The 26,223-nt window shown below is 25.7% G+C and overlaps 1 protein-coding gene across 2 annotated transcripts in view; it reads right to left on the bottom strand.

Annotated features, from left to right (window-relative positions):
- Dh31-R (Diuretic hormone 31 Receptor) overlaps positions 1-26,223 on the bottom strand; it is a 171,735-nt gene that overhangs the window by 22,763 nt on the left and 122,749 nt on the right. Inside the window, exons 7-10 of one of the 2 annotated variants that reach the window (XM_089220048.1) lie at positions 20,908-21,125; positions 9,604-9,904; positions 3,921-3,962; positions 2,351-2,440 (exon numbers count right to left, since the gene is read on the bottom strand). In XM_089220048.1, coding sequence (XP_089076174.1) covers positions 2,351-2,440; positions 3,921-3,962; positions 9,604-9,904; positions 20,908-21,125 — 651 coding nt within the window. The remainder of the gene's footprint in view (positions 1-2,350; positions 2,441-3,920; positions 3,963-9,603; positions 9,905-20,907; positions 21,126-26,223) is intronic. The other variant, XM_089220050.1, reaches the window with a different exon arrangement.

Below are 26,223 nucleotides of genomic sequence, written 5' to 3'. Positions count from 1 at the left end.
TTATTATTTTTTACTCTTGTCAAGGGTTTAGGGAGTCGTGTGGCCAATTACATTTTAAGCCATGGGAAGGATTATCCGGGATAGTTAGAGAGGATAAATTAGATATTAGAGGGTTTGGGTGGGTTAACGTATTGAAGTGGAATTTTTTATAATTTGTGGATGTAAGTACAGAAAGTTAGAGTTACAGCAGTTAGAGTCTGCTGAAGAAATGGATAGTTTAACGCTATTTGTTGAACTTTAGTATGAGAACTGTTCACCTCTAGTTATCTTTTTGATGGAGTTACAGAAACAATTTAAATATCGGTAACTACGGGAATGAATATTGATGGTGGTGGCTTAGTCATGGTAGACAGTAGTTTTTACAATATTTTCGGGATCTAAATCCATGTTTTCAGATCGGTTGTCAAGCTCGGTGTTATTTGAAAACAAGGAGTAACGGTTTTTTGAAACAAAAATTTTGTTTTGCTGAACTTGATGACTGAAGAAGTGAATGTTAAACCAATTTTATTTTTGGTTTTAGGCGTGAAGAAATCCGTTGGTTGAGGATTTAGATTGTGAGGTAAAGTTGTGATTCGACACACTCTGTAGACGAAATTTTCGTTTTATTGAAGGGGGGACAGTATTAGATTTTTGCTTATCTATCATGGTTACGACGTCGGTGCGTGTTATCGCGAGTTAACGGTGAAGCCCAATTTGGGCTGGCCATTGTGCGGAGCATTGTGACCATACTAATTAGGTATGAATGTGATAGTATTAGTTGTTACGGTAATAAAATTAGTTACCAAATTTGAGCTGAAGGCGCTCCTTTTTGATGACTTGAAGTTTGGATTACCTAGTCAAAAGGATGACACTTTGTTGATAAAATTGGATGTTTTTTTTTTTTCAACGGACAATAATTTAATAAAGTAATTAATAACAAGTGATTTAACACCGACGCACGATGTTTCATTATCAACGGCTGTAATCGAACTGACCGAACATTATAAAAAAAAATATATATTTATTTAATATACTTATTAGAGAAGAGTAGAATGATTTAATAGTGTCACTAGAAAGGAATAACTTTAATATAGTAGTGATACAAGAGATACAAATGACGTATCCCAGCAGGAAACTACAACTGGACACAAATAATTTGTGTGCTCTTTTAAAGTGTAAAAACATTATATTTAATTTTACAAAGATTTATCTTAATTTAAAAATGTGTCTTCGTGGTAATTCATTTTAATAGAATTGGCAAAAATTATAAAAATATACATAACTACAAAATTGCATCATTTCACGTGTGATAAGCTATTTTTTCGTTTTATCACAGATCAGTGAATTTTTATTGTTTATTTATATTATTGATATTAACTTTATTTTATTGAATCAAACGGAAAGTTCTATTAAATATAATTTAATGAACGTACAGTATTTATTGTGAAGCCACCAAACGGATAATTATCAAAATATGAGTTGAACACAATTTTAAAATAATAAAATGTCCCATTTTTCAAAGTAATGATTTTGTTCAGAAATGATTAATATTATCTAGCATAAAAAGATTTATGCCTTTGATAATAATATATCACATTATCATACTGGAGGTTTAGCAGGTGAGAACTGTTTATCAAAATATAGCCACTAGGTCCGTCACTATCTATATATTGTTAAGTTATCGACGAACATGAAATTTTCCAAACAGTATATTTCTTAGTTATTATTAGGTCTGGGGAATATTAAAAAAAAAAAATACTTGTTGCTGTGGTTAAATATGATATATAATATGGTAACAAAACCATTTAGTGGCGTTAAACTACAATTGTAAGCGATTTGAAACGTTGCCGCACGACTTCCGTTATCTGCGGGTGCAGCGGGATTGGATACCGGAAATGAATCGATGGAAAAACGCCAAAGCACGTATGATCGACCGGTATACAGAGTGTATATCGTAATTCCTATACATTACAGGTTAATCGTTACGGAACATCGGCCAAAATCGACGGCAAAGCTAACAGCTGCCGGCCGAAAGTCCAAAACCCAATATGTACGGTGGACCGTAAGTAAATCTGACCAGTCACCGTGTTGTGCTTGAGCGGTTAAGGATGATAGGCTCATCGGTGGTTCAGAATTATTTATACCAAAGGTCAAATAATATTTGAAAAGAGTTGCTACTTGGTCTTCCCGCGGTAAGAGATCGATGATGTAACGTCCGTCGTAGTAGATACCTATATTGTAATATTATAAGAATAAGGCGCTCGCAGAATTATTTCGTTGAACAATGCACCGCAGAATATCATCAAATTTTGTAGGTATTACGGGTGGGTAAGTGGAACGTGCAACGTGCAAATAGTAAACAGTGGCTAACCTGACGTACCGAGACCGTTGTTGCTGTGTACGAGTTGGCCCTCGTCCGGAAAAACATGAATTGCCACCGTCTCTTGATTTGGGCAACGACCTGCGAAGAAAAATCAACATACTGCATGACATATAGTATTTTAATGCAGACCGAGAGCCACTGAAATGGCGGCGGCACAGTGGGAAGAGTCCTCGGATTTGAAAATTCCCCCCACCCCAAAAGCTAAACAGCTAAATTGGCATATTTTTATAAATTACAGAATAATTAATTGTATTATTATTTAAATTTGAAATAAATGTTTCAGTACAAAAAAGTAAAACTTATACTAAGGACTCCCCTCAGTAAAATTCTGATTGCCCTATTGACTGCGTCAGGAAGTACCATTAGCTTATGACTAGGGCAGAGGACATGAAGCATTTGCATATTTGTTTTACACAGTCACAAGAATAGCAGAGTACGGTACAAATAAATTTCATGCTTTCACAAAGCTAGTTTTGAAATTTTATTGTGTTTATAAATGCATATTTTGCGTTTTTTTGGTTTTTAAGGGATATTTTACACTTTTATACGCTATTTTATACCTTTTGAGACATATTTAATTTAAATCGATTTTTTCAACTGTGATATTTTTATTTCAAACAAAACTGTCAACATGTTTGGATAAAAATTTAATTATTTTAATTTTTGTCATACAATATTGTTTTTGACTGTCCACGGACACACATTTTTCGTAGAAGAACGATCTAACGTACACTATGCCTACAACATCACCACCACAGCTTTGTGCGCACCACGCGGGCTTTTATTCGCTTAGGATTTATTTATAAAACGATTCTAGACATAACAATAATCAATATTTTAGTATTTAGTCTCAGTCAGTTCTGTGGAATGTACATTCATGTTAAAAAAATTTTAAGTGCATAAGTGCTTGCATATTTAGAGCTTTTTTAGAGCTACAAGTCCTCTGTCCTACTTATGATGTAAAATATTTTTTGGACGAACGAATCGTGATGATTTCAAAACGAAATATTGAACGGAAAAGCATACAGATTAACAAGAACTGAGAATACTCGTATTATCTGGTGTTTATAAAAATTCCGCAACATATCTTATATTACCATACTTTTAAAATTATGAAAATTAAAATAAGTTCTATGATTATGATTTATGCTTTTAAATTATAATGTTTAGCGTACATAATATGCGATTCAAAATCCTTGTTTATGGTAGGATGCATTACCTGTTTATGGCGTATATTTTGAATACATGTTATCCATTATATCTCACTCGGATCGAAACGAACGTATGTTTGTAATAAATCATTTTTATTTTCTTATTTGAAATATTTGTTGTGCAATTAGATTTAATCCAAAATAAAACACACGGTTTAACCATAATGTGGCATGTTAAAACTTTCTTTTAACATAACATATTAAAATATATAACCATATATATTAAAAGAAAAACACTTTAAAAAAATGGATAATGTTTTTCTATCAGTAATTTCTTTGGCAACAATCTTTTATCTAAGAATTTTCAATTTTGCACTTTTCATATAATATTTACAAAATGTACATACCTCTCCGTTTAGAAAGCAAAATAACGTTGCAACACAAAGTCCCTGAAAAAAAAAGTAAACACTTTATGAACTTAAAATGGTTAATTAAATTATTATTATAACTATAAAATGTTAAAAGAAAAATGAGATATTAAGTATGGTATATTAATTATAAAAAACTTTAATACAATTGTATATAGTGCAGTTATAATCTGTGTACCTTCTACAGTATAAATAATATTTTTTTTCAATTTAATATTGAAGAGTTTATTAAAAAATATAATATTTAATTGTAATTGGATTATTTTAACTCAAAACATATCAATCTAACTTTATATTAGTATATTAACAAAAACATAATAAATATTTTTTGTGTTTTTATTGTAGGTTTAATAATTATTTTTAGTTATTATGATAGTAATTAATTGCAGACAATTTCCATCCGAACATATTTTCTACCGGACATTTTTAGATTTAGTAGTACATCTTTCCCCAGTTTATTTTTAAATGTGAATAATTTCCACCATATTTATAAAAAAATGTATTTGAATATGAAATTATTTTGTTGTCTCATGTCTGAATTTGTCAATTTGTCTTTAGACAGAGTAAATTTCTTAATATTTAAAAAAATATAATAAATTATAGACGTATTGTAATAATTACAATATTTTACAAAAACCCATTGCAACTTTAGTACTTATTTAGCTTTGTATTACCTCTAAAAGTCTGAATTATATAAAATAAATTTATTTACTATTATAAACGTTAATATCATTATTATCGTTGATATATATTATATTATATTAAAGCTATATTTTTCATCAAATGACTTTAAAAATTCAGATATCGATGAACCATTTTCAAACTTCGATAAAATGTACGTCAAATGGAACTTTCAATAGAACTACAAAATCAAACGGTTTGAAATAATGGTAGCGTATTCGCCAATGAAATGCACATAACGGTACAAAGCAAAATAATAGTAGAAAAAACAGTATAATTGAAGGTTTCAATAAAAAAAAATTAAGTTTTAAAAGAATTCAGCATCCAAACATGTATAATGTATATGTTCATTGAAACTCTCCAAAGATAAAATTAAATAGTAATTATGGAATTATTATATTATATTTGAAATTTTATTGTTTTTATAAGAAAAAAAATATGAACAAAGGAATGTAAATATGTGTTTAGAGATAATGTTTAGAAATAATCAGAAATCAAATATTGACACAAAATATGTAATTTTTTGATTATTTATCATAATTGTTTAAGTAAATATTTTAACTATTATACTTATTTAAAGTTAATTTTTACTTAATTTGTTTTGAACACTACTGTGTTAAGTATTTCTTAGATTATATTATTGTAGTTGTATATTTTATTGTATCAAATAGATATGATATATTTTGTTAAATGCCGGTTCCTAATACAGTACTATAATTGAAATGGTTTTTGTAAAATATTGTGATTATTATTATACTTGTTTTAAGCGTTAAGTATTAAGTACTTATTTTTGTTTTTTCAATAGTATTTTTATTGTTTCAGAATTTCAAATAGACAATGATCAAAAATATAAATCCATAATGGAAGTATTTTAAAAATAATTTTACCTTGGATAAAAAAAAATATTAATTTTATATTTTAATATTTTTTTTCACAAATATGAGAAAAGAAGTTTGAATTATAATATGGTCCAAGTAAAACCGAAAATATTCGGTGGAGATTGTCCATTAGATAGTAAAACGTAAATGCATATGCTCTTTGATGTATGATGTTTGTCCTAATGTGTTCCTTTAGGCAAATAATAACATATATACATCGTTAATTCAGTATAATGCATTGATCTATGTAATTGAACTGTTTAAAGTTATTAATAATAAGAAAATGTCAATTTTAAATATGTTATTTTATACAAAATGTACCTTTGATTTTAATTTAAGATAACGTTAAAACGTATGATCTCTTAAAAATAGTTAGGTCAATTAATAAGTAAATATTAATAAATGTATAAAATGAAAAGTTATACGGTAATTGGTATTAAAATAATATTATAATATCTATTGTTATTAAAACTTATCGATTGGTGTTTGAAAACGATTAATTTGCCCTTATTGTAGAGGGGATTGAAAATTAAAACAAACAACGACAGCTGCCACAATGTAATTGTAATTTATTTTGTTTCAATAATTATTACAAAGAATATTCATACTCGTTATTATTTTAATACAATTATTATAACAGTTAGTGGTAGTGTTTACTCGATGACGGTCTCTGAACAACTGAGGTCTGAGTGTCAGTATTCAATAAACATCAGTTAGCAACTGTGTACCCATATATTACACAATAATTTTATTAAAATAAAATAATATCCGATAAATACACATTATTGAAGTAGTTTTAAAATTAGATTATCAATGCATATTAAGGTCTACAAAAATATCAGACTATATGTGTGTATTTATTTCAAATTTTAATAACTTTTGGCGTGACTATACTTTTGACATTATATTTAATATTTAATTTTTTTTAAACATTTTCTATAGTAATATATTCTGTTATATTTTACAACTATATGGTACAATAAACACTAATTTTATTCTAGTACATTTTTAATTACTATTAATATTTAAAAAAAAAAAACCACAAAAGTATTAAAGGTATTATCACGAATATACGATTTTCTTAAAAAAACGTTGTACAATTTTAAAGATAAATATTTAAAAGTTACAATACCATATAACTATTATAAGTAATAGGTATTGTGTTACTATTAAATAATATATCAAAAACCTGAAAAAACTTTACCGGAAATTATTTCTCGGATAATTATTATTATTTTTGCATCAGTGTTTATAATAATTTTGTGGCGAGACGCATAAAATGTTTTCATGAAGAGATCAGGGGATATTCATTATACTAGTTATATTAATCTATTTTTGTTATTCACCCATCTCAAAAAATAATATTTTAGTTATCTTATAAATTCATTAAAAATATCTATAATATTTGTAATATACTGGATAATGATAAAAAATAAAACGTAGATAAATATGCAATTTGTTCCCTGAGGCACAATAAGAATATGGGCTAATTTACAGTAAATTGAATGAGTTGTTGGAAGAAGCCACCCAGTAGTGACATTTCCTAACATTTTAAAATTAAAAATTATCTTCAGTACATTTTAGTAGTGGATTGGAAGTAATCATCCTTATAAATTCCTCTCTGTGTATGTCACTAAACTTATGTAATATGTGTGTTTGATTATATCAAATTGAACGAATATACTTTGTTACTAAAATAAAACCAATAATGACTATTGTTGCGTTCACGATTAATCAATATGACCGTTCTAAATTGTCAAGGAGGTAGGTATTTTAAAGTATTGAGTGATTAATCTTCTTTTTCTCTTTTTCTGACGAGGGTCAGTTAAGACTTAATAGCATATGGATATTAACTGTAGGTATACGATATTTTTGATTAACTTGAAGTACTAATAAAAAATTGTTTGAAAGCAATTTTATGTTTTGAATTTTCGAAATTTATAAACCCTTGTTTAAGGGCTAATAATATAATAGTTAAATTATATTTCCGTACATAAGATTGTTTTTAATTAATGATGTATACACCCGAATATATTTTAATATGATTTAAAAAGTAATATACTTTATACTTAAATTTTAGTGATGTAGAATATTTTTATATACATTGGAAGAAAATGAAAATAAAATAATTAAGTATACCTATGGTAAAAATCCTCCAAAATCGTTTAGTAATATATCAATCCTTAATATTAGATATATACATATATATATATGTATAAAAGTATTTATTTTTCATTTATAAATTATATAGGAATTTCAATGGTATTATATTTAAATGAGAAAAGTTTATAATAAAATATCTAATTTTACAAGTTTAATACAAACTATAAGTACGTATATTAATATGGTTTGATTGCAATTTTTCATTTTTAAATATTTAAAAGTTAAACTTTTATTTTAGTCAAATCGTTTAATCTAGTATAAAATAACATATTTAACATAATTAAATACCTACAATTATCAGAAACAGTAAATAATTACAATTTTTTATAGAAAATAAATAGTTATATTTTGTTATAATTACCAGTATCTAATATGGTTCTCGAAATTATAATACATACAGTTGTTTGGACAGATATCAGACGCTATAAATGGATTTTGTTGAGTACAACTTTTAACACAATAAACATTACAAATAGTTATTGTTTCAAAAAACCTCTAACATTCATATTTTTACACCTTTATGTTATTATTTCACCTTTAATATTTTTATGACCTCTAAATAGGTGTTTAGAGAGATTTAAAATTTACTTTTTGCAAGATGCTTCCGGCAATAATATAATATACAAATTATATTTTGTTTGTAAATTTTTGTATTTTCAGTTCAGATTTGCATCTTGTCGGGTTTATATTTTTTTTTACAACTCAAATTAATGTTTTCTGTAAAAAATAATAATTTTTATGGATATTTTTCCGCTCTCATAAACTCATATTTACTTACATTGTTTTTATAGAATGCTTCACTAAGTCAGTAGTGTAATTTGAAAGACTTCCATGAACCATGAGCATTATAAAGGTTTTATCTTAATAATTATTCTACCTATCCATAAATATTTTACTATTATAGACGAAATGCCATATTTTTTAAGTAGCTATAGTCACGATATTATTATAATAATAAAGTGTATTTTTTTCTGTACTATTATCATTGTTTTATAAGAAAATAACATATAATAATGACTATTGTCTAGGTAGTACATCATAATAATATTTTAATATCACAATGTACATTTATCTTCTGTTGGAATTTGTATGCACAAAAATTATTAAAATAACATTATCAACTAACAGATAACTTGTATAAAATGTATTTTATCGTAACAATAAGTCCATATATGTCATGTTTATTGATACTATCTTGTACATAACCTTTTCCATACATAGTAGGTTGAACTTGAAAACGACAAATACATTTTTTTTTCTTCAAAATTATAAAAATAAGGGGAAAGTAAGTAACTACTCTATTGTACAGTAGAGTTCGAATGTATCTTGTCGTTGGGCCATTTGCTAGGTTATAGTAATGGATGCATGTGTTAAATTCGAATTAAATAAAAAATCATTGCATATAAATAACGAACTGTCAGGCTATTATCATATATTATACCTTAATATTACATATTCTATACGGTAAAAACTATGAACGTAGTTTATAGCATAAAATTGATCTAAATGTTTTGAGAATACATATCACTATTAAATAGAATGACATATGTACTTAAAAGTTTCGATGCTGCATGAAAAATATTTTATAAAATACGAGTAATGATAAAAATCGTCATATTTCGTTCAAATATTTATTTTACTAATTTAACTAGTTTCGTTAACGTTAATGTTGAACTTGAAGTACATAAGAAAAAGATCAAGCCTATTCCGTATTAATATTAATATTAAATAATCTTTTTAGACAAAATTTCAATGAATCTGTTATTAAATGTAGATAATTTTGTGTTAGCTTTGTACAAATACATTGCGTATAATTGACTCGGCAAAATCATGTGAAAAAATAGATCTAAATTTAACTGGATAAAACTTAAAGTTTTTTTTTTAAGTTTTCAAGTTTTTACTACGGTAACTAAGCCAAAATGTATCGTTAACACACTCACTTGGAATGATGACGTGGTGGCGGATACGACTTCGTAAAACGGTTCCCAGGGATGTTGTTTGGGTGGCCGGAACGGTGTGAGCAGATAATGGAGTCCAAGTAGCGGCAGCAGCAAAAGTGTGGCTCTGAACGCCTGCAGCAGCGTTCGTGATGGCGTGCTATTAGAGAGATGAGACGGACCGGCCTGAAGCTTCACCCACAGAACTCTGACAATATTGCACAGGAACACCAGATTAAGAGCCATTGACATGCACACGGGCACCACCAGCACCTCCGTGAACGGTGACTCATTGATCCAGCACCTACAAAGAATGAGGGTATTGATAAGGGCAAGAAACTTATTATACTCTAAAAAAAACCACAGATTTGCATTGAGTTATTTCTTAAAATGTGATTAAAATTAATATACTTAAAAATAGTGGTGTTCTTATACCAGCTGTTAAATGTACGCTTATGATATCAAAATTTCTTAAACAATGAGTTTTTATCAAGTGTTGATATTTGTTGATATTTATATATGCTCAGTGAACTATTGATGTAAATATTGAATACTTTTTAAGCATAAATTTATGTATTTAAATTTTTTTTTTTAAATTAATGATCATATAAACTTGATGTAGTAAATTTTATAATAATTGATTATTATTTAGCCGAAAACAACAATAACCGTTTAACAGACACTAATGGATAAAGATATCAGTCTTGTTTTGAAATGATTAATTTTTAATTTAATGAAGTAATAATAATATTATGTATATAATATACAATATATATATATATATATATATATTATACAGATTATATTGGTTTTAAATTATAAAAAGCCTTATATCATGCTCTTTTCATTTTGATTATTGTTGTATTTTAATATGAATGCCTTTTCTCAAAACATCATAATAGGCAAACGGAGGGTTCAACAAATTTAAAATAGTGCCTTTGAAGATAGGGAATCAAGATACAATAATTATAGTACTTGGAGCCAATAATTTATTTTCTCATCAAGTATTTTAAATTGTAAATAAAACAATATATAGACAACTATATTTATTTATATAAAAAAAACATCAGAAAGTGCTATTTTTACAAAGTTGCTCTCTGAATAGCTTATTGTATTTTCAATGATTAAAAAAATAATAAAGCTATCTCGTTTTTATAACATACCAGTTAGATTTATAGATGGAAATTTAAGAATGTATAAAGAGAATTAAATAATATATAAATTGAAACATTGCGTATATCATTAGATTAGTTTATAATAATTGCCTATAATAATTTATATTTTATAATCCCATTAAATTTCATTACCATTTTATTTTTATTGGGTGGTACTTAGTCACTGTACAGTCCTGTCGTAAATATTAATAAATAAATATTGAAATAAAAAATATTCATACATTAGAATGGGACAAAATATAGAAAAGAAAAAGCTAAGAATGCAGTAGAATCCATAGATTCCCTAAATTAATTATTACTATTTGTTGCAGACGTAAAAACCAAATTCAAAAACTCATCCAAATCAAAAGGAAAACCCACCGACTCAATAAGAACACCAAATTAAAAAAAAAATTTTAATTCCCCGACAAACGGATGAGAAAAAAACAATAGGTATTGAATACACATTTAGCACATACCTCATGCCAATTGAATAAAAATCAATGTGCACTATATACGGTACTAAAATTTATATCAACCATATTTTTACAGAATGCCTTCTGTAAACAGATAAACTAGTACAACACTTGGGCGTTGGGCAGAACGCAAACACTACCAATCAAGTTTTAATATATTTAAGAAAATCTTAATTGTACAGTTTAAGTTAAATGAAATAATTTTAGAAACTTTATTCATTAGAAAAAAATTGTAATCAATATGATAAATAATGAGTAATGACTGCTACTGCTGACGTAAATATAAGATCAATAAAAAAAATAATATAAACTTAGTGAAATCACAAGAACAACAGACAAGTGATCCACAAATAATACATATGGGAGAGATAAATTTGTGAAACAGGCTAAGAATAGACAACACAAAGCTAGTCCACGGTTCTAAATGGCCAAGAGAACCCTCCAATATGTATCAAGTCATGTGAAACTCAAATCACTATGAAACTGAAACACATTTTAACAGATTGTCTCAGATATTAAAACTTAGTAATATTAAAATAATTTACCATAAAACCTTTACGAAATCTTTGGACCTCAAATAGAAGCAATCAACAAATTAACAGTGTTGAGACTTATCTAGATAAATTTATCTAGATATTTCATCTAGATAATATTTATTTATATTTTATCTTATCTAGATGAAAATGTGGATAGGTATCTAAGGATTATTCAAGATAAAAAAATCGTTATCTTTTTAGTAATTATCTAGATAATATAAGTAAATCGAAAAATCCCAACATTTGTATATGTACATGTATATATTATTATTATTATTTTTTTTTTTATTTTAAAGTTGAAAAGTAATAACTGATTATGTATAAAATATAATATTACACTTATTAATTATTTAAAAATATTCATTATTATTATGCATTATGTAAAATTTTAATTTGGAATTTTTATGTTATTAATAAAAAGAGATTTTTGTTTGGAAGAATTATGTTTTGAATTATAATGCTTAAAATTTAAAATGTTTCTTATGCATACATTTTATTTTGTATTGTCATTAAATACAATATAAATGTTTTAAAAATGGTTTATGGAAGTAGTTATTTATTAACAATTTAAACTTCAAAATGATTAATTTTTATGGTACTATAAGATAGAGTACTTAATTTAATAAGTCTCATTGTTCAACTTTTAATTCATTTTAAAACACAAACTATACTTATATTAATCTTTGAAATTATGTAAGTAAGAATGACAAATGGCCAATGGGTAAACATATATAAAGAAAATTGTGGAATATTGATGGTCATTATTTATGTTATGTTTAAAAAATCTGTATTCTTAATCTTAAGATTTCAATTATTAGTAGATATATTAATTTTCCACGATAAAATATAAATTTAATTGTTGGTTAAATTAAACTATTTTAAACATTTAAATGTTCATCTTTTTTTTTATCTAGATAAATTTTGTTTGTATTTTATCTTATCTGAGATAATTTAAATACATGCTATCTTATCTTAATCTAGATAATATTAGAGCAATAATCTTTTATCTATATCTAGATAATTTTTACTTATCTGGTCTCAACACTGCAAATTAATAACATATTTTTCAATACATCATATAGAATTACATAAACTAAAATAAAGTAATATATTTAAAGAAATATAAATAATTGTAATTAGAAAAAAAATACACGAATAACTATTGTTATTGAAGCGAATTGTTCAATAATAATAATAATAATAATAAAAAAAATATTGTAATATTGTGTACGAAGATGATAACGAGTATCAGCTCTAAGTAATGAAAATGGATAACATACGTTTCAACATAAAATTCTCTGCCTTGAAAAAATGTAATCATTGTACTTGGTATGCGTTGTCTTATAGTTCTAGGTTGATATACATAATATATAAATATAAAATGAATACATTTTGTATTAAAATGTAGACCCCATTTATGAATTTGCAACACTATCCAAATAGGTTGGTAATCATATGATATAAGTGTATGCCATAAATGACATCAAAAAATATTATATTATATACTTTGTATAAAGTCAACACGGGTACCCATAAGGATCGCAAGTAACCATAGAAACAAAATTTGTGCGCCTGGTCGGACATAACGAGCGTAATATACGTTTTACAAAATACACCTTTTTTGTTATTCTCTACATAATGTATATTATGTAATATATATATATTATTATACGTGTTGTATAAATCCAATAATTCAGGGAAGGTGAATTCGAGTTGTTATCATCATCGCTTTTCCAATAATATTGTAATTATCAGAATACACATGCAAGCGATCTTCTCTCTCTCGCTCGTTATATACACATGATGTACAGAAATTATACCTAGATTTATTGTTTTTGTGTTTGTAGGTACCTATCTTGAAATTCATATAACTAACATAATTATAACATCAATAAAAAACAATTCCCAACCGCAGTAAATATCTTACATTTGACTTCGAATTTTTAACTTATAAATAATATTTTGTTCGAAAACAAATAAAAAATAATTTATACGTATCAAAATAATTGATAAAAAAAATGGGGACAAAAATGACTGTATACGATAAAATAAATTGTGAACAAAATTTTAATTAAAAATGGTATTCTTTTTTTTATCATCTGCGTCTATATATATCCACGTGAAACTTATAAATAATACGATAAAAAATAAGTATTGCTTCTAACAGTATATGATTTATAATATTTATAGTGATTAAAATTTTCTATAAATATTAATCAATAGAATATAGGTGTATGGATAATTATCACATTAATTAAACAAAAACCATGGATTTCCTAATAAAATACAGTATGCGATAGTAAACAATTTCAAATTATAGCACGTTAATAAAGTGCATATAAAAATGTACACAGTTAAATTTTGGAAATTAAATCTAATTGGATTCAGACCGTTTCGTTTAATTACCCTTTGGACAATAATAAATCGGAATAATTAAGTTTAAACACTGGATACTTGACAGTTAAAATACTGTGAAAATTAACTGTAAGTAAACGAATTTTAGACATAAAAACAAATCATAAAATCAAATTAATATATTCACATACTATAGGGACGATTTGAATATTTACAATTTATTGCTAAGCATCTTCTTGACGGCGATCAGCATTAAAAAAAAAAAAAAAACAGTATAAAATGTTTTTATTTCTCCTAGATTAATGATAAAAATAAATAGTAGACCATCAATTTATTAAACCCTATTATTTGCAAAAACACACTTTTAAAATATGAAAAAAATATTATGTTATACTTACCGTTAGGATCAAAAATGTCTACTTAAATTTAAGTTTACAATAATTAATATAAAAAGTAACTTTTAGATAATCTTAAGTTTTTGCTGAAATGCATCAATTTAAAAATACAAAATAAATAATGCAATGAAATCAAATTGGTTATGGTTCATGAATAAAATATCGTCTTTGTTGAACAGATAAAATCGTTTCAAAAATCGCATACAATATAACTTCATTTTAATGATACACACGTTTTTATTAATTTTTATTTATTAAGTCAAACATACATTTTTTAGTGAGATGGACTGCTAATGTAGTAACGTTTGGATAGTTAATAAACTATTAAATTATCATTTAAAACTATTGTTTAATGACAGATAAGTTATTATAACCTTGCCACCACCGATATACCATTCAATTTTAAAAATGATTATATTCTGGATAAGAGAACTTAAGTTTTGATAGCTTTCCTAATTTAATAATCGAGTGATAACGAGTGAAAACAGCTACCAAATTCTGAGATAGTAAAAAACTAATTATAATATTTTACCAACTATAAAAATATATGTATTAAAATGTTAAGTTTTTAAACTCACCACTGATTTCTCATCAAAATGACGAGGTACCTAAGTAATAACCCCATTAAAAACTGCAATAATTTTAAATTTTCAAAAATCTAACCACATTTTTTAAATCGTATGAATATAATCTCAAAATTAAATACTACATGTAAGTTTTAAACGCAATTGTCAAAAAAAAAAAACACAATTAAAATATACATTTTCAGAAAATTTATTTTATTTATTTGACAGTTCAAGAAAGATTAACTAAAATTTCTGTGATACTTGCAACTTGAAAATAATTTATTATTCAAAGAAAGAACTATTCTGTTATTGTAATGTATAATATATTATAATAGTTCAAATGTAATATTGTGTCCAATGACCTTAGTTGCCACAGATTGTTTTTCTTTAAATAAAAAAATAACTTTAGGTAGGTACTTGTCTATTATATTTCATTCGTGTTTGAAAAATAAACAATTGTTAGGTCAATTATTCTATCAACAATTTAAAGTAAGTTATTATTATTATTTAATATAAATATAATATTATAAATAAATATGACACGAAAGTACCACTGTAATTATTATTATAAAAACTACGAAATATTATGATCAATATATAAAATCAAATGTTTTGAATCCTTTAGCTAACTGGTTCATTATTATCAGATTGAATTATTTATTTATTATAATACCTAAAATAACACACATTAAACAATTAAACATAATATATTAGTATTAATTGAAGTGTAATATTCAAGCCTTTTCCAATTTTTAGATTCTGAACGAAGTGATGAATGTATTGATTTTACAATGATGTGTTGTTTTTTTGTGTCTGTGTACAGCATAACTAGTCGAAATAATGTTTCGATTTCAAACTTTGGGGGTGGTTTCCGATGTAAAATTGAAGATTCTTGGTGCATTATAAAGGTCAAAATTAAAGATTTTCCAACAGTTTTAAAAAAAATCGAGTAAAACAAAAAAAAAAGACAGAAAAACGGGAATTTTTACGCAAAATCAGTTTTCGACCAAATCGATTTTTTATATGGTTGTAATTCAAAAACTAATCACTGCAAATACTTGAAATTTTCACCGAATCTTTATGTTAATATGTTATCTATATACTGTTTAATTTTCACACATTTTTGACTTTTTTTAAATTATTTATAGACCACTGAAATTTTCAATTTTTTTGAGAATTTTTTTTTGAAGTGTCGGTAAAAAAATGTTGGACAACCAAAAAAATTTAATACAAGGTACCTTATGAGTTGTTCTTATTGTAGCTAAAAAAAATTAAAAATCGTAAGTCACAATTTTTTTTAATAAGCGTCTATAGTTCAAAATTTTACGAAATTTGTCGAAAACGCGAAAATTTGCAAGTAATTTTGAAGTTGAAAAATCATAAAAATTTTTGCGTTTATAACTAAGGATTAAAAATACAACACTAAGTTTTTCATAAGTTTTCATTCAAGTAGATATAGAGAAAACACGAAGCATCATTATAGGAAAAATTTTAAGTGCGTTTGAATTATAAATTTTTACGAAATAGCAAAACGATAACGATTTATCCAGAAACGATTTTAAATATTTGTTATTATTCAAAAAGTATAAGTCGTAGATACTTGAAAATGTTATCAGTTATTTAGATTGGCATTTTCTTTACATGATTTAATTTTCAAAATATTTTGACTTTTTTTTAGATATTTATAGACGACTGAAATTTTCAATTTGTCTGAAAACATTTTTTTGAAGTGTCGATAACATTTTTTTGGCCCTATCAAAATACTTGAAAATTTAATACAAAGTTTCTCATAAGTTATTCTTATAGTGAATGAAAAATTATAAGAGTACATATGCACAATTTTTTTTTATTAGCATTTGAAGTTCAAATATTGACAAAAATTCGTTTTTTTTGTGTTTGTTAATACGTTTTGGGGCAGTAAAAATGCTTTGATTTTTAACTTCAGTACCTTGTTAAATCAGAAAGTGAATCTTGTTGATACTTTGGGGGATCAAAAGTAAAAAATTCTTAATATTTTTTTAAATAATCGGGATAAACAAACTAAAAATTAACGGAAAAACAGGAAATTTTACGTACAATCAGTTTTCGACAAAATCAATTTTGATTTTTTATGTAACTTTAAAACGAATGACCATTGATACATGACATTTTCACCGAATGTTTATATAAATACCTATGTTCTATCCACCAGGAAATTTTTAAAAAAATTTGACTTAAGTTGAACTATTCTTAGGTATATGCAATTTTCAATCATTATTAGTTTTTTTTTTTTTTTAAATCGATAAAAATTTATTTTTTAGGTAGAAAATCTTGAAAATTTAATACAAGGCTCTTAACATATTATTACAATAGTAGTTGAAAAATAAAATAAATTCATAGTTACAATTTTTTTTTTTATAAGCATTTAAAGTTTGAATTTTGACAAAATACGTATAAATCACAAAAATTCACAAATTATTTTAAGCTAGAAATTAATAAAAAAATTTCTTTTTTAAACTAAGATTTAAAAATTTAATATAAGATTTCTTACAAGTTTTTCAATCTTTATCACAAAAAAAATGTCCACCGGAAATGCAAATTAAATTTTTATAAACATTTGAATTTCAAATATTGACAAAAATTCGTCAAAACTATGAATATTTTCGAATTATTTTGTAGTTCAAAATTCATAATATTGTTTGTATTTTTATCTAAGGTTATAAAATTCAACACTACATTTTCCATAAGTTTTCCTTCAAATAGCTATTGAGAAAATTTTAAGTGTCATTATAGGAAAAATGTTTTGAGTGTTTGAGTTTTAAATTTTTATAAAATCGCGTAATGATATATAACGATTTATCCTCAAACCAGGTATATGTATATCTATAATAATATAAGGTATTATGAATTACAATAACTACATGATAACTACACTAATTGATTAGCATTCCTTATGCAAAATGCGTCTTAATTGAAAAATAGAATATATGATAATATTAAATATAATATATCCTAGACTGACAAATCACCTCCGTTCAGAATCGTTTTCGTATACAATGATACCTATCATTGCTGCATTCAAATTTAATCCCATCCATTACAGTAACCAACTGTACAGCAGAGCGACATCCACGACTAACCCGCTTTTTTTTAATGTGGTTATTGTGGTTTAATTGCAAAAATAAACAGTTCCTTTCAACCATATTATATTTTGTAAATACTTCTATTATTGGTATAAAATATAATTCAAATTACTTATCTGAATAAACGTATTTGGAAATAGTCATAGGTCATCAAATAGTTAAGTTGTATCAAATTCAGGATTAATTATTATTATTTTAATAAGATAACAATCTTTATAAATACCATCCAAAGAGTATTTTTTTATAAAACCAATTAAATGTTTACATTAAAAATAAATTTACGATTTAAATAAAATGTTTGAAATTTCTATGTAAGAGGCAATAATAATAATAGTAATCGGCCTGATTATCATGTTTTTTTTTTTTTATTGAACTAAAAAAACATCAACAACAAAGGTTATTAGTTTTTGTTAAGATACAATGTTAAGGGTATTACAATGTTTATATGATGCTAACTACATATGGTTACTATTTTTATCATGTTTTATTGAAAATACAAGAGGTATTATTTTTGAAAATATTGTCGTATCGACATCAAAATTCGAACAAGAAGTGTTTGAGTTACTTAACTTTCTGTACTTACGCCTATGATAATGGGTTTGAAAGATATGGAAGTAAGTTAAAATTTTTAAGAGTTTATATTAATCCATGAACATTCACAATTGATAAAAATAGTCCAAGTGTGATAAATAATATATCCGATTTTACATGAATTATAAATTTTTGTAATAAAACCATTTTTGAGAACTATTCTTTAACACAAACGTTTTTGATTACTGAAATGTTACTCGTTTGAATCTTGTGTTATGTAGTATCAATTTTTAATAAATTATTTACTAAATATTTTACTGAGGATTGAAGAGCGTATCATTTGAAAAACAGAAGCTTGTATCGCCACAGAACACAGTATCTGAAGTAACTACTACTAATCGTGCCATAAGTACGACTAAAAATCTCTTAAATCTGAAAATGTATTCTTGAAGTATTTTTGTAAATTCCAATAATCAGAATTTGAATAAATGATAAAATTGGTGTGGATAGAATTCTTGATGAATTGCATTAGATTAATACTATCAGTCGATTAAGTGCTTGGTATATTTTGTTTCGGTTTCTGTTCTTTAAGTAGTTATCACAAATGAAAATTAAGAATTATGGATAAGTAACTACCAATATTAATTGATTTTCAATATTTTTTCTTATTCTGATGAACGATTTTTTAAAAGATATTTGATCGCATTCTCAATTGCTGTTATTTTATTAATTACATTATAGATGTAAAATAGAATATAGAAAACACCATTGGAATACATTGTCGATAAATGGCAACCCGCAATAAATTTACCGTTAGAACGATTTAAGGTGATTTCTGGTGCACTTAAAATTGTTTACATTTTATCGTTAACTAAATGTTCACCTTTAGCGTATATTTTATACTCTAAATACGTTCGCTATATCAACAGGACATAATTTTTCAAAATATATTTTATGGTACCCATTTAAATAAATATAATTAAATTGAAAAACTCTATATTTATGAGTGTAATCAATTAGGTGCCTTCACAAAATTATCTGTCAACATTTAATTGTCAATAAACATCGAATAAATTAATAATGGTTGTAAATACTTATTTTTCTAGCTGATTTTGGTTATGACTACTGTTGTCAATATAGTTTTATATAAATTAAGTATATATTATGTAAGTACATAATATAGGCACATTGTGAATATATACCTACAAAAATAAACTTTATTATTTAATTATTAGAATTTTTTTCAATGTTTTCAAATTAATACTGTTGGTTATACCAATTTAACTGCATTACTCATATTATTTGAACTTAATTTTAATTTTGTATAAAATACAATTTACATATTTGTTTTTAAATAAAACTGTTTATTTATTTTTTTGAATTATATTCAACACATATGAAGTCGTGACAATACAATACGACACATCGTAGTAACTAAAAATGCACCGCTATCGGTCAATCTAAATAAAACAAAGTAATTTGTTTTCGTTTAAAAAATTTTAATTGATTGTTGGATTATTACTAAAAATCACAATACTTGTGCGGTTTTAATTTTTACATTTATTTTATCGAGTTTATTTCCATACATTACTAAGATCATGCCCATTTAATTGTCGTTCAATTGTCTGAAAATACTTCGCTGTAAATTTAACGTGCACGAAAATTATTTTTTACTTCACAAAAAAAATCTTCTATGCATGTTGACACTGTCTGTATATCTGATTGTATTCAGATGTTTTGTAGTATTCCTTTATGTTTTCGATTAATTCTAGTTTGGTAATTGACATTATTAGGATATTTAACCTATTGAGTACATCTGACTCTCTTTGATTCACATAACTATAATTGCTATGCTTAATTAAAATCTAAATAATATATAAATATAATATAAATTCATGTAAATATTGAAAAGGTTTAAAAATATAAGTTTGAAAAATGTTTTGTTGTCCCTAATATCCTAATCTAATTATGGTAAATGCATACGTTAATTGGTTAATATGAAGTTTCAATAAAACATTATCAAGAGTTGTTCGAAAATCGATAAACTGTTCGATATTTCAGATAAATATATATTTGTCACTGTATATCTATGATTTGTGACTATACCACATACATATACCTACGTGCTAAAAAAAAAAGCAATATTTTTAACATATTACATGTTTTACTCACTCAGACGTGTGGTCATTGATAGTTCGTAGTAATGTGTACAGAGAAATTACGACCAACGGCGTTGACCAGGCCAAAGTCCAAGACCATCGAACTAGAGTATCTTCGGACGTAAAGGCGAACACGAGAAGAGTGTGCAAATAAAAACCTTCGGCCAACATCCATGCGTAGTTGGTTAGCAAAAAATAGTGCAGAATAACATGTAGTATTTGACACCACCACTGCAAGAACATTAAATCAAAAATAATATAATATTGTTAGCAAACATTCAAACGCGTTTAATTTATGACTGAAAATTCTGGTGAAAAACATAACAATGATATAGTAAAATTATAACCGTATAACACGTAATTATAATAACAACAATAAAGAACATATTAAGCTCAAGTAGAAAAAGATATTTAAAACAATATCAATAACATCGTATTCAAATTATTTAGATATGTTACAGATATTTAATGTTAGGTACCTATTATTATTTTTGTGATTATTATTAAGGCGATTCGTTAGTGTAGTACTATTAGGCCGCCTCACATCAAGTTTTAGGCTACTGTAATACATTTTTTCGCATGCATACAAAATATTTTTTAATATAAAATCAAAATTTAAAAATTTCAAAAATTTCAAAAATTCAATTCAACTTTAATTATAAATTCTAAAACACAAATATTTGTACATTTTAATAATAGTTTTATTGCAGGTTTATTTTGAAGATTTGCTTAAATGACGAGTTTGATGGTGGCTGTGAGTGAGGATATTATGTTGAGGTCGAAAGATTTTAAAATATGTTCAAGAAGTTTTGCGATCATTCTTGGTTTGGTGTATGCATGATATTCCGTAATTATTATGTGGTTAATCGAGATAAGAGTACCGCATGATGAGCATAATATTGGGGGACCATTTTTGCATATTAGGTGACCCTTTTAAATGTAATATTTTATTTTATAGTAAATTTTCTGTAACGAAAAAAAAATTAAAAAATGTATACAACTATAAAATATACTTAAAATCTATTGCGAGTTTATCAGACGCGATTAATTTAATAAATGTAATCATACAATTTAGTGAAAACTGTTTAGAGTGAGTTATAAAGAGGAATTAGATTTATAAGGAAACTATTTGAAGCCTAATTTATATTCTTAGTTGAGCTTAGTTAAAACTGATAATATTTACTCTTAACTCTACTTTAACAAATCTTCAAATAATCGCATTTGATAAAATTTGAGCCGATTTAAACTAAAATGTATCATGTTCATGAATTCGTGATACATAATATTATGATTAAACTTGCTTATTATCCGATATTAACAAAATATCATAATTGAAACCGTGGGTACTACCTATAACGTTTGTTTTATTTCAAAATTAAAATTAACGAAGAAAAATGAATAAATAATATAAAACAATATAATTTCTTTAGTCCCTCAGTGCTTGAGTGCTTATTTGGATTTAATAAATATAAATCCAACGCGTGCTAAAAATAGTTTGAATTTTACGATTAGTTTTTTTCCACTTTTATAGGTTTACCTTACGGTCGTATTGAGTGAATATAATTTCACTGCAGCCCTTCACGTTAAATATTTTACGAATATACGTTTTCTTTTTTAATAACGCTTAAGAGATTCATGATTACATGCCATTCATCTTAAATGATTTTTTAACGTTAAAAATACAGAAAAATACACCGATAAAACTAGGGGGTTTAGTTCACTGAATTGATAATCATTAAGATAAATATTAACAATCATATTGCAGAATAATTTAAAAAAAAAAAAAAATAAGAGAGAAAACATTCCGATCATTTTACCTGACTGAAAAAGCACAAAAAACTAAAACAATGATTGATATACATGGAGATTATTATTTATTAAAATATATCTGATAAATAGCTAAATTGTTTATAATTATATTTTGGTGCCAAGTATATTAGTCTATGGTTAGATGATAGTTGAATAAAATAATACAACAATGCTTTTATTGACTATAGCTCACTTGTCAAGGTCTATTGAATGGGTGTGACTGTTTGATAACTAATGGAATTCAACGCGGTTGAAAAATCATTAAGAAATATTATATAGCAAGCCAATGTGTCTTGTCATTTGTTAAAATACACGTCAAGGCATCTGTTTGTCTTAGTACCTTATAAACGTAACTTTTACTTAGAAAAAACGATTTTGTGAAATTAATAAATACCTCAACGTATCATTGTTATAAATTTAAGTTCTTACTAATGGAAAAATGTAATTTAAAATTGTTAAATTGCTCAACCGCTTAAATAATAAAATAATTTAAAAAAGTATATTTGCTGCAATAAAAATGTGTTTTAGAAAATTAATTTCCTAAAATGTATCAAGTTTATAAAATGTGTGGGTGCAATATGGTATATATAACATAATAATAATTATACTTTCAAGTTGTAAAGTAATTATTTGCTCAATATAACTTCTAAATATAATATATTGAGATAAATTAAGTTTTATTTTCTTTGTATTAACTATTAGGTACTTGCACTACAATAAACATCAAAATATTAATTTTGATTTTCTTCAATATTTAACTTTGAATTTAAATTTACAATTATTTGTATTTTCATGTTTTATATATTTTTTTTTTTTTTTTTTATTAGGAAAGAGCCCTCGGCAGCATAGACCATTGGGCTTACAAAATATGAATAGCTTAAATTAAATATTCACAGTAAGAAACATAAATGAGAGAACTTAATTCTAGATTTTGGATTGAAGGTTTGCTGTTGTGATGAATTGGATGATGTCTGTTATGGCCTTGGGATGATTTTGAAGTATTTCGGAGAGTGATTCGGAAAGGTTGAGGCTTGATCGGATGTTGTGGTATGTGCGGCATTCGGTGAGTAAGTGTTTAATGGTAATTTGGACGCCACATGTTGCGCATGTTGGAGGATCTTCTTTAGCCATTAAAAAACTGTGCGAAATTTGAGAGTGGCCGATTCTCAGTCTCGTTATGATGACTTCGAATTTTCTGGGTGTTTCGATGGGAAATGTCCAATTGTCTGTGTTGTGTTTTATTTGATTAAGTTTGGTGGAGTAAGATAACCATTGCTGGTGCCATCTTAGATAACATTTGTTAGTTATCAGTGCTTGTATGTCCCTGTATGCGATGATATTGGTGGGAGACGATAGTGTAGAGGTGATTGCAGTTTTAGCGGCAAGGTCGGCGCGCTCGTTTTCAATGATGTTGGAGTGACCGGGGATCCAGAAAAGTTTGATTTTGAAGTTATTGTTTTTCTGTAGAGTATATATTTTGTTTTGAATATGAAGACCGATGTCTGATGGGTTATTGGTATTGTTAATATTGTTGATGGCGCTGAGGGAGTCAGTGAATATGATGGTGTCTTGGAGCTGGTGAACGGTTATTAAATCGAGGGCTTTGATTATTGCGAATGATTCAGCTGTGAAGACGGAGCAGGCACTGGGGAGTTTGTACATGGATTCCATGTTATTCCAAATAACTGCAGCCCCGACCCCGGTAGGGCTTTTGGATGCATCCGTGTATATTTTTTCGCTTTTTATGTTTTATATATTGTACACACTTATAAAGGTTATATACATATTTTCTTCATTTGGTATGAATATTACAAACGCTACATAATAAAATTAAAACAATTTACACTACAGCAAAGCAATTTTAGTATGAACCAAGATTCTAGTAAATTTAATCATTTATTAATTTAAATACAATTGAATACAAAACTTGTACAAGAATATAATATTATAGGCACAAAAATGTTAGATAAAAAAATAAAAATATTTTCCTAAAGTCCTACGTTCAAAATTGTAAAAGGAATTTTGGTTTTAATCATAAAACTTAATTTTTGTAAGTTGTTAAGTAATACAACGATAGGATTTTATTTTTATATAATATTATGCATAGGTTTTTAAATGTTAGTTTCAGTTTCAAATGAAATAAATATTATTAAATTAGCTCATTAATAATATCTTTTGAAATTAGGGTAAAATACTTCCATTTTCGTGTTTTTTCATATGGATGAAAAATAATGATTCTGAAAATACATTTTAACACTACAGACTACAGCTATGTTATTAAAATAATAATTAAAATCATAAACTCGTATTTAATATTTTGGTTTTAATTTATTTTAAATATATAACGATTTATTAACACAATTTTACAAAATAAATTGAAACTTAATTTTAAAAATTAAATAGTAGTAATCTAAAAACAGTAAATACGTGTATTTAATTATATACTTGTTGAAGTTCTTGTGGTTTGGTATAATATTATTAACAATAATTTAACACCGATAAGATTTACACGTCTATCTAAATGCTATATTTTAACTTTACTATTCTAACAGTGGAAACAATTAGTAGCATTACATTCATTTAATGAGAAATATACATTTTAAATTCTGAAACGGACTCAAAATGAATTTTTAAAATTTAATTTATTCAATAAATGACTTAAAAATATATGTCCGTAATTGATATAATTCTTAGAAATAAGGGGTTGTTTATGAAAACAAGATTTTTTTCTTGAATTAAATGTTGGAGCTTATACCTAATTAGAGATAAAACTTGAGATATTATATTGCCATTTAATGAATTATATACATAAACATTACATCGAAATACTTGGGTAGATTTGTCATTTACGTAAACCAATGTGATTTGAAATATTAGTGGATGGTGTCTTTGTGAGACTCATTTCGTACCTAAACATGTATATATAAAGCTCTCATGTTATTTTTCAAGTTTTTTGACTTGACAGGACAGAAATTTTTGTAGGATTCTTAACCCTTGAAAAATATTAAAATACAATAGTATCATATGATATTTAATACAGTACTTTTACGGTGTATATTTGAATATTAAGTCTTTACATTTTTAGTCGGCTAATTAATTTTTTACATATTAATAGTACCTATATGCTACAAAATTATAGCCTGTTTATTGTCAACTAAACGAATTAACTTCATGATATTGCTCTTATGGTTAATAAAGATAAACATTAGTTTTTAATTAAAATTTAAAAAATTGAATACTTATTGGCTATAGCATCTATACTTAGTGTCTTAATTTTTATAAAACATTGTATGGACAGTCGACACTAAATATATAACTTCAAAAAATCTATACCTATAAATTACATTACCGTAAACATTGCATAAGTAATTATTGTTTTTCATTGTGAAAAATACAAATTTACAAATTAGGTTAAAGGGGTAAGCCACGCATTGGCACATTATAAGAACCCATCAGATTCATATTTCACAACTCGACTGTAAACAAAATATTTCTTTACATCGAGTGAAACAAATATGAA

This window comes from Diuraphis noxia, unplaced genomic scaffold (genome assembly GCF_037042655.1).
Source record: "Diuraphis noxia isolate RWA-SAM2 unplaced genomic scaffold, SU_Dnox_SAM2 contig0002, whole genome shotgun sequence".
NCBI classification, from domain to species: domain Eukaryota; kingdom Metazoa; phylum Arthropoda; class Insecta; order Hemiptera; family Aphididae; genus Diuraphis; species Diuraphis noxia.
The sequence above is the reverse complement of the archived record's forward strand: the minus strand, read 5'-3'. Positions and strand labels throughout refer to the sequence as shown.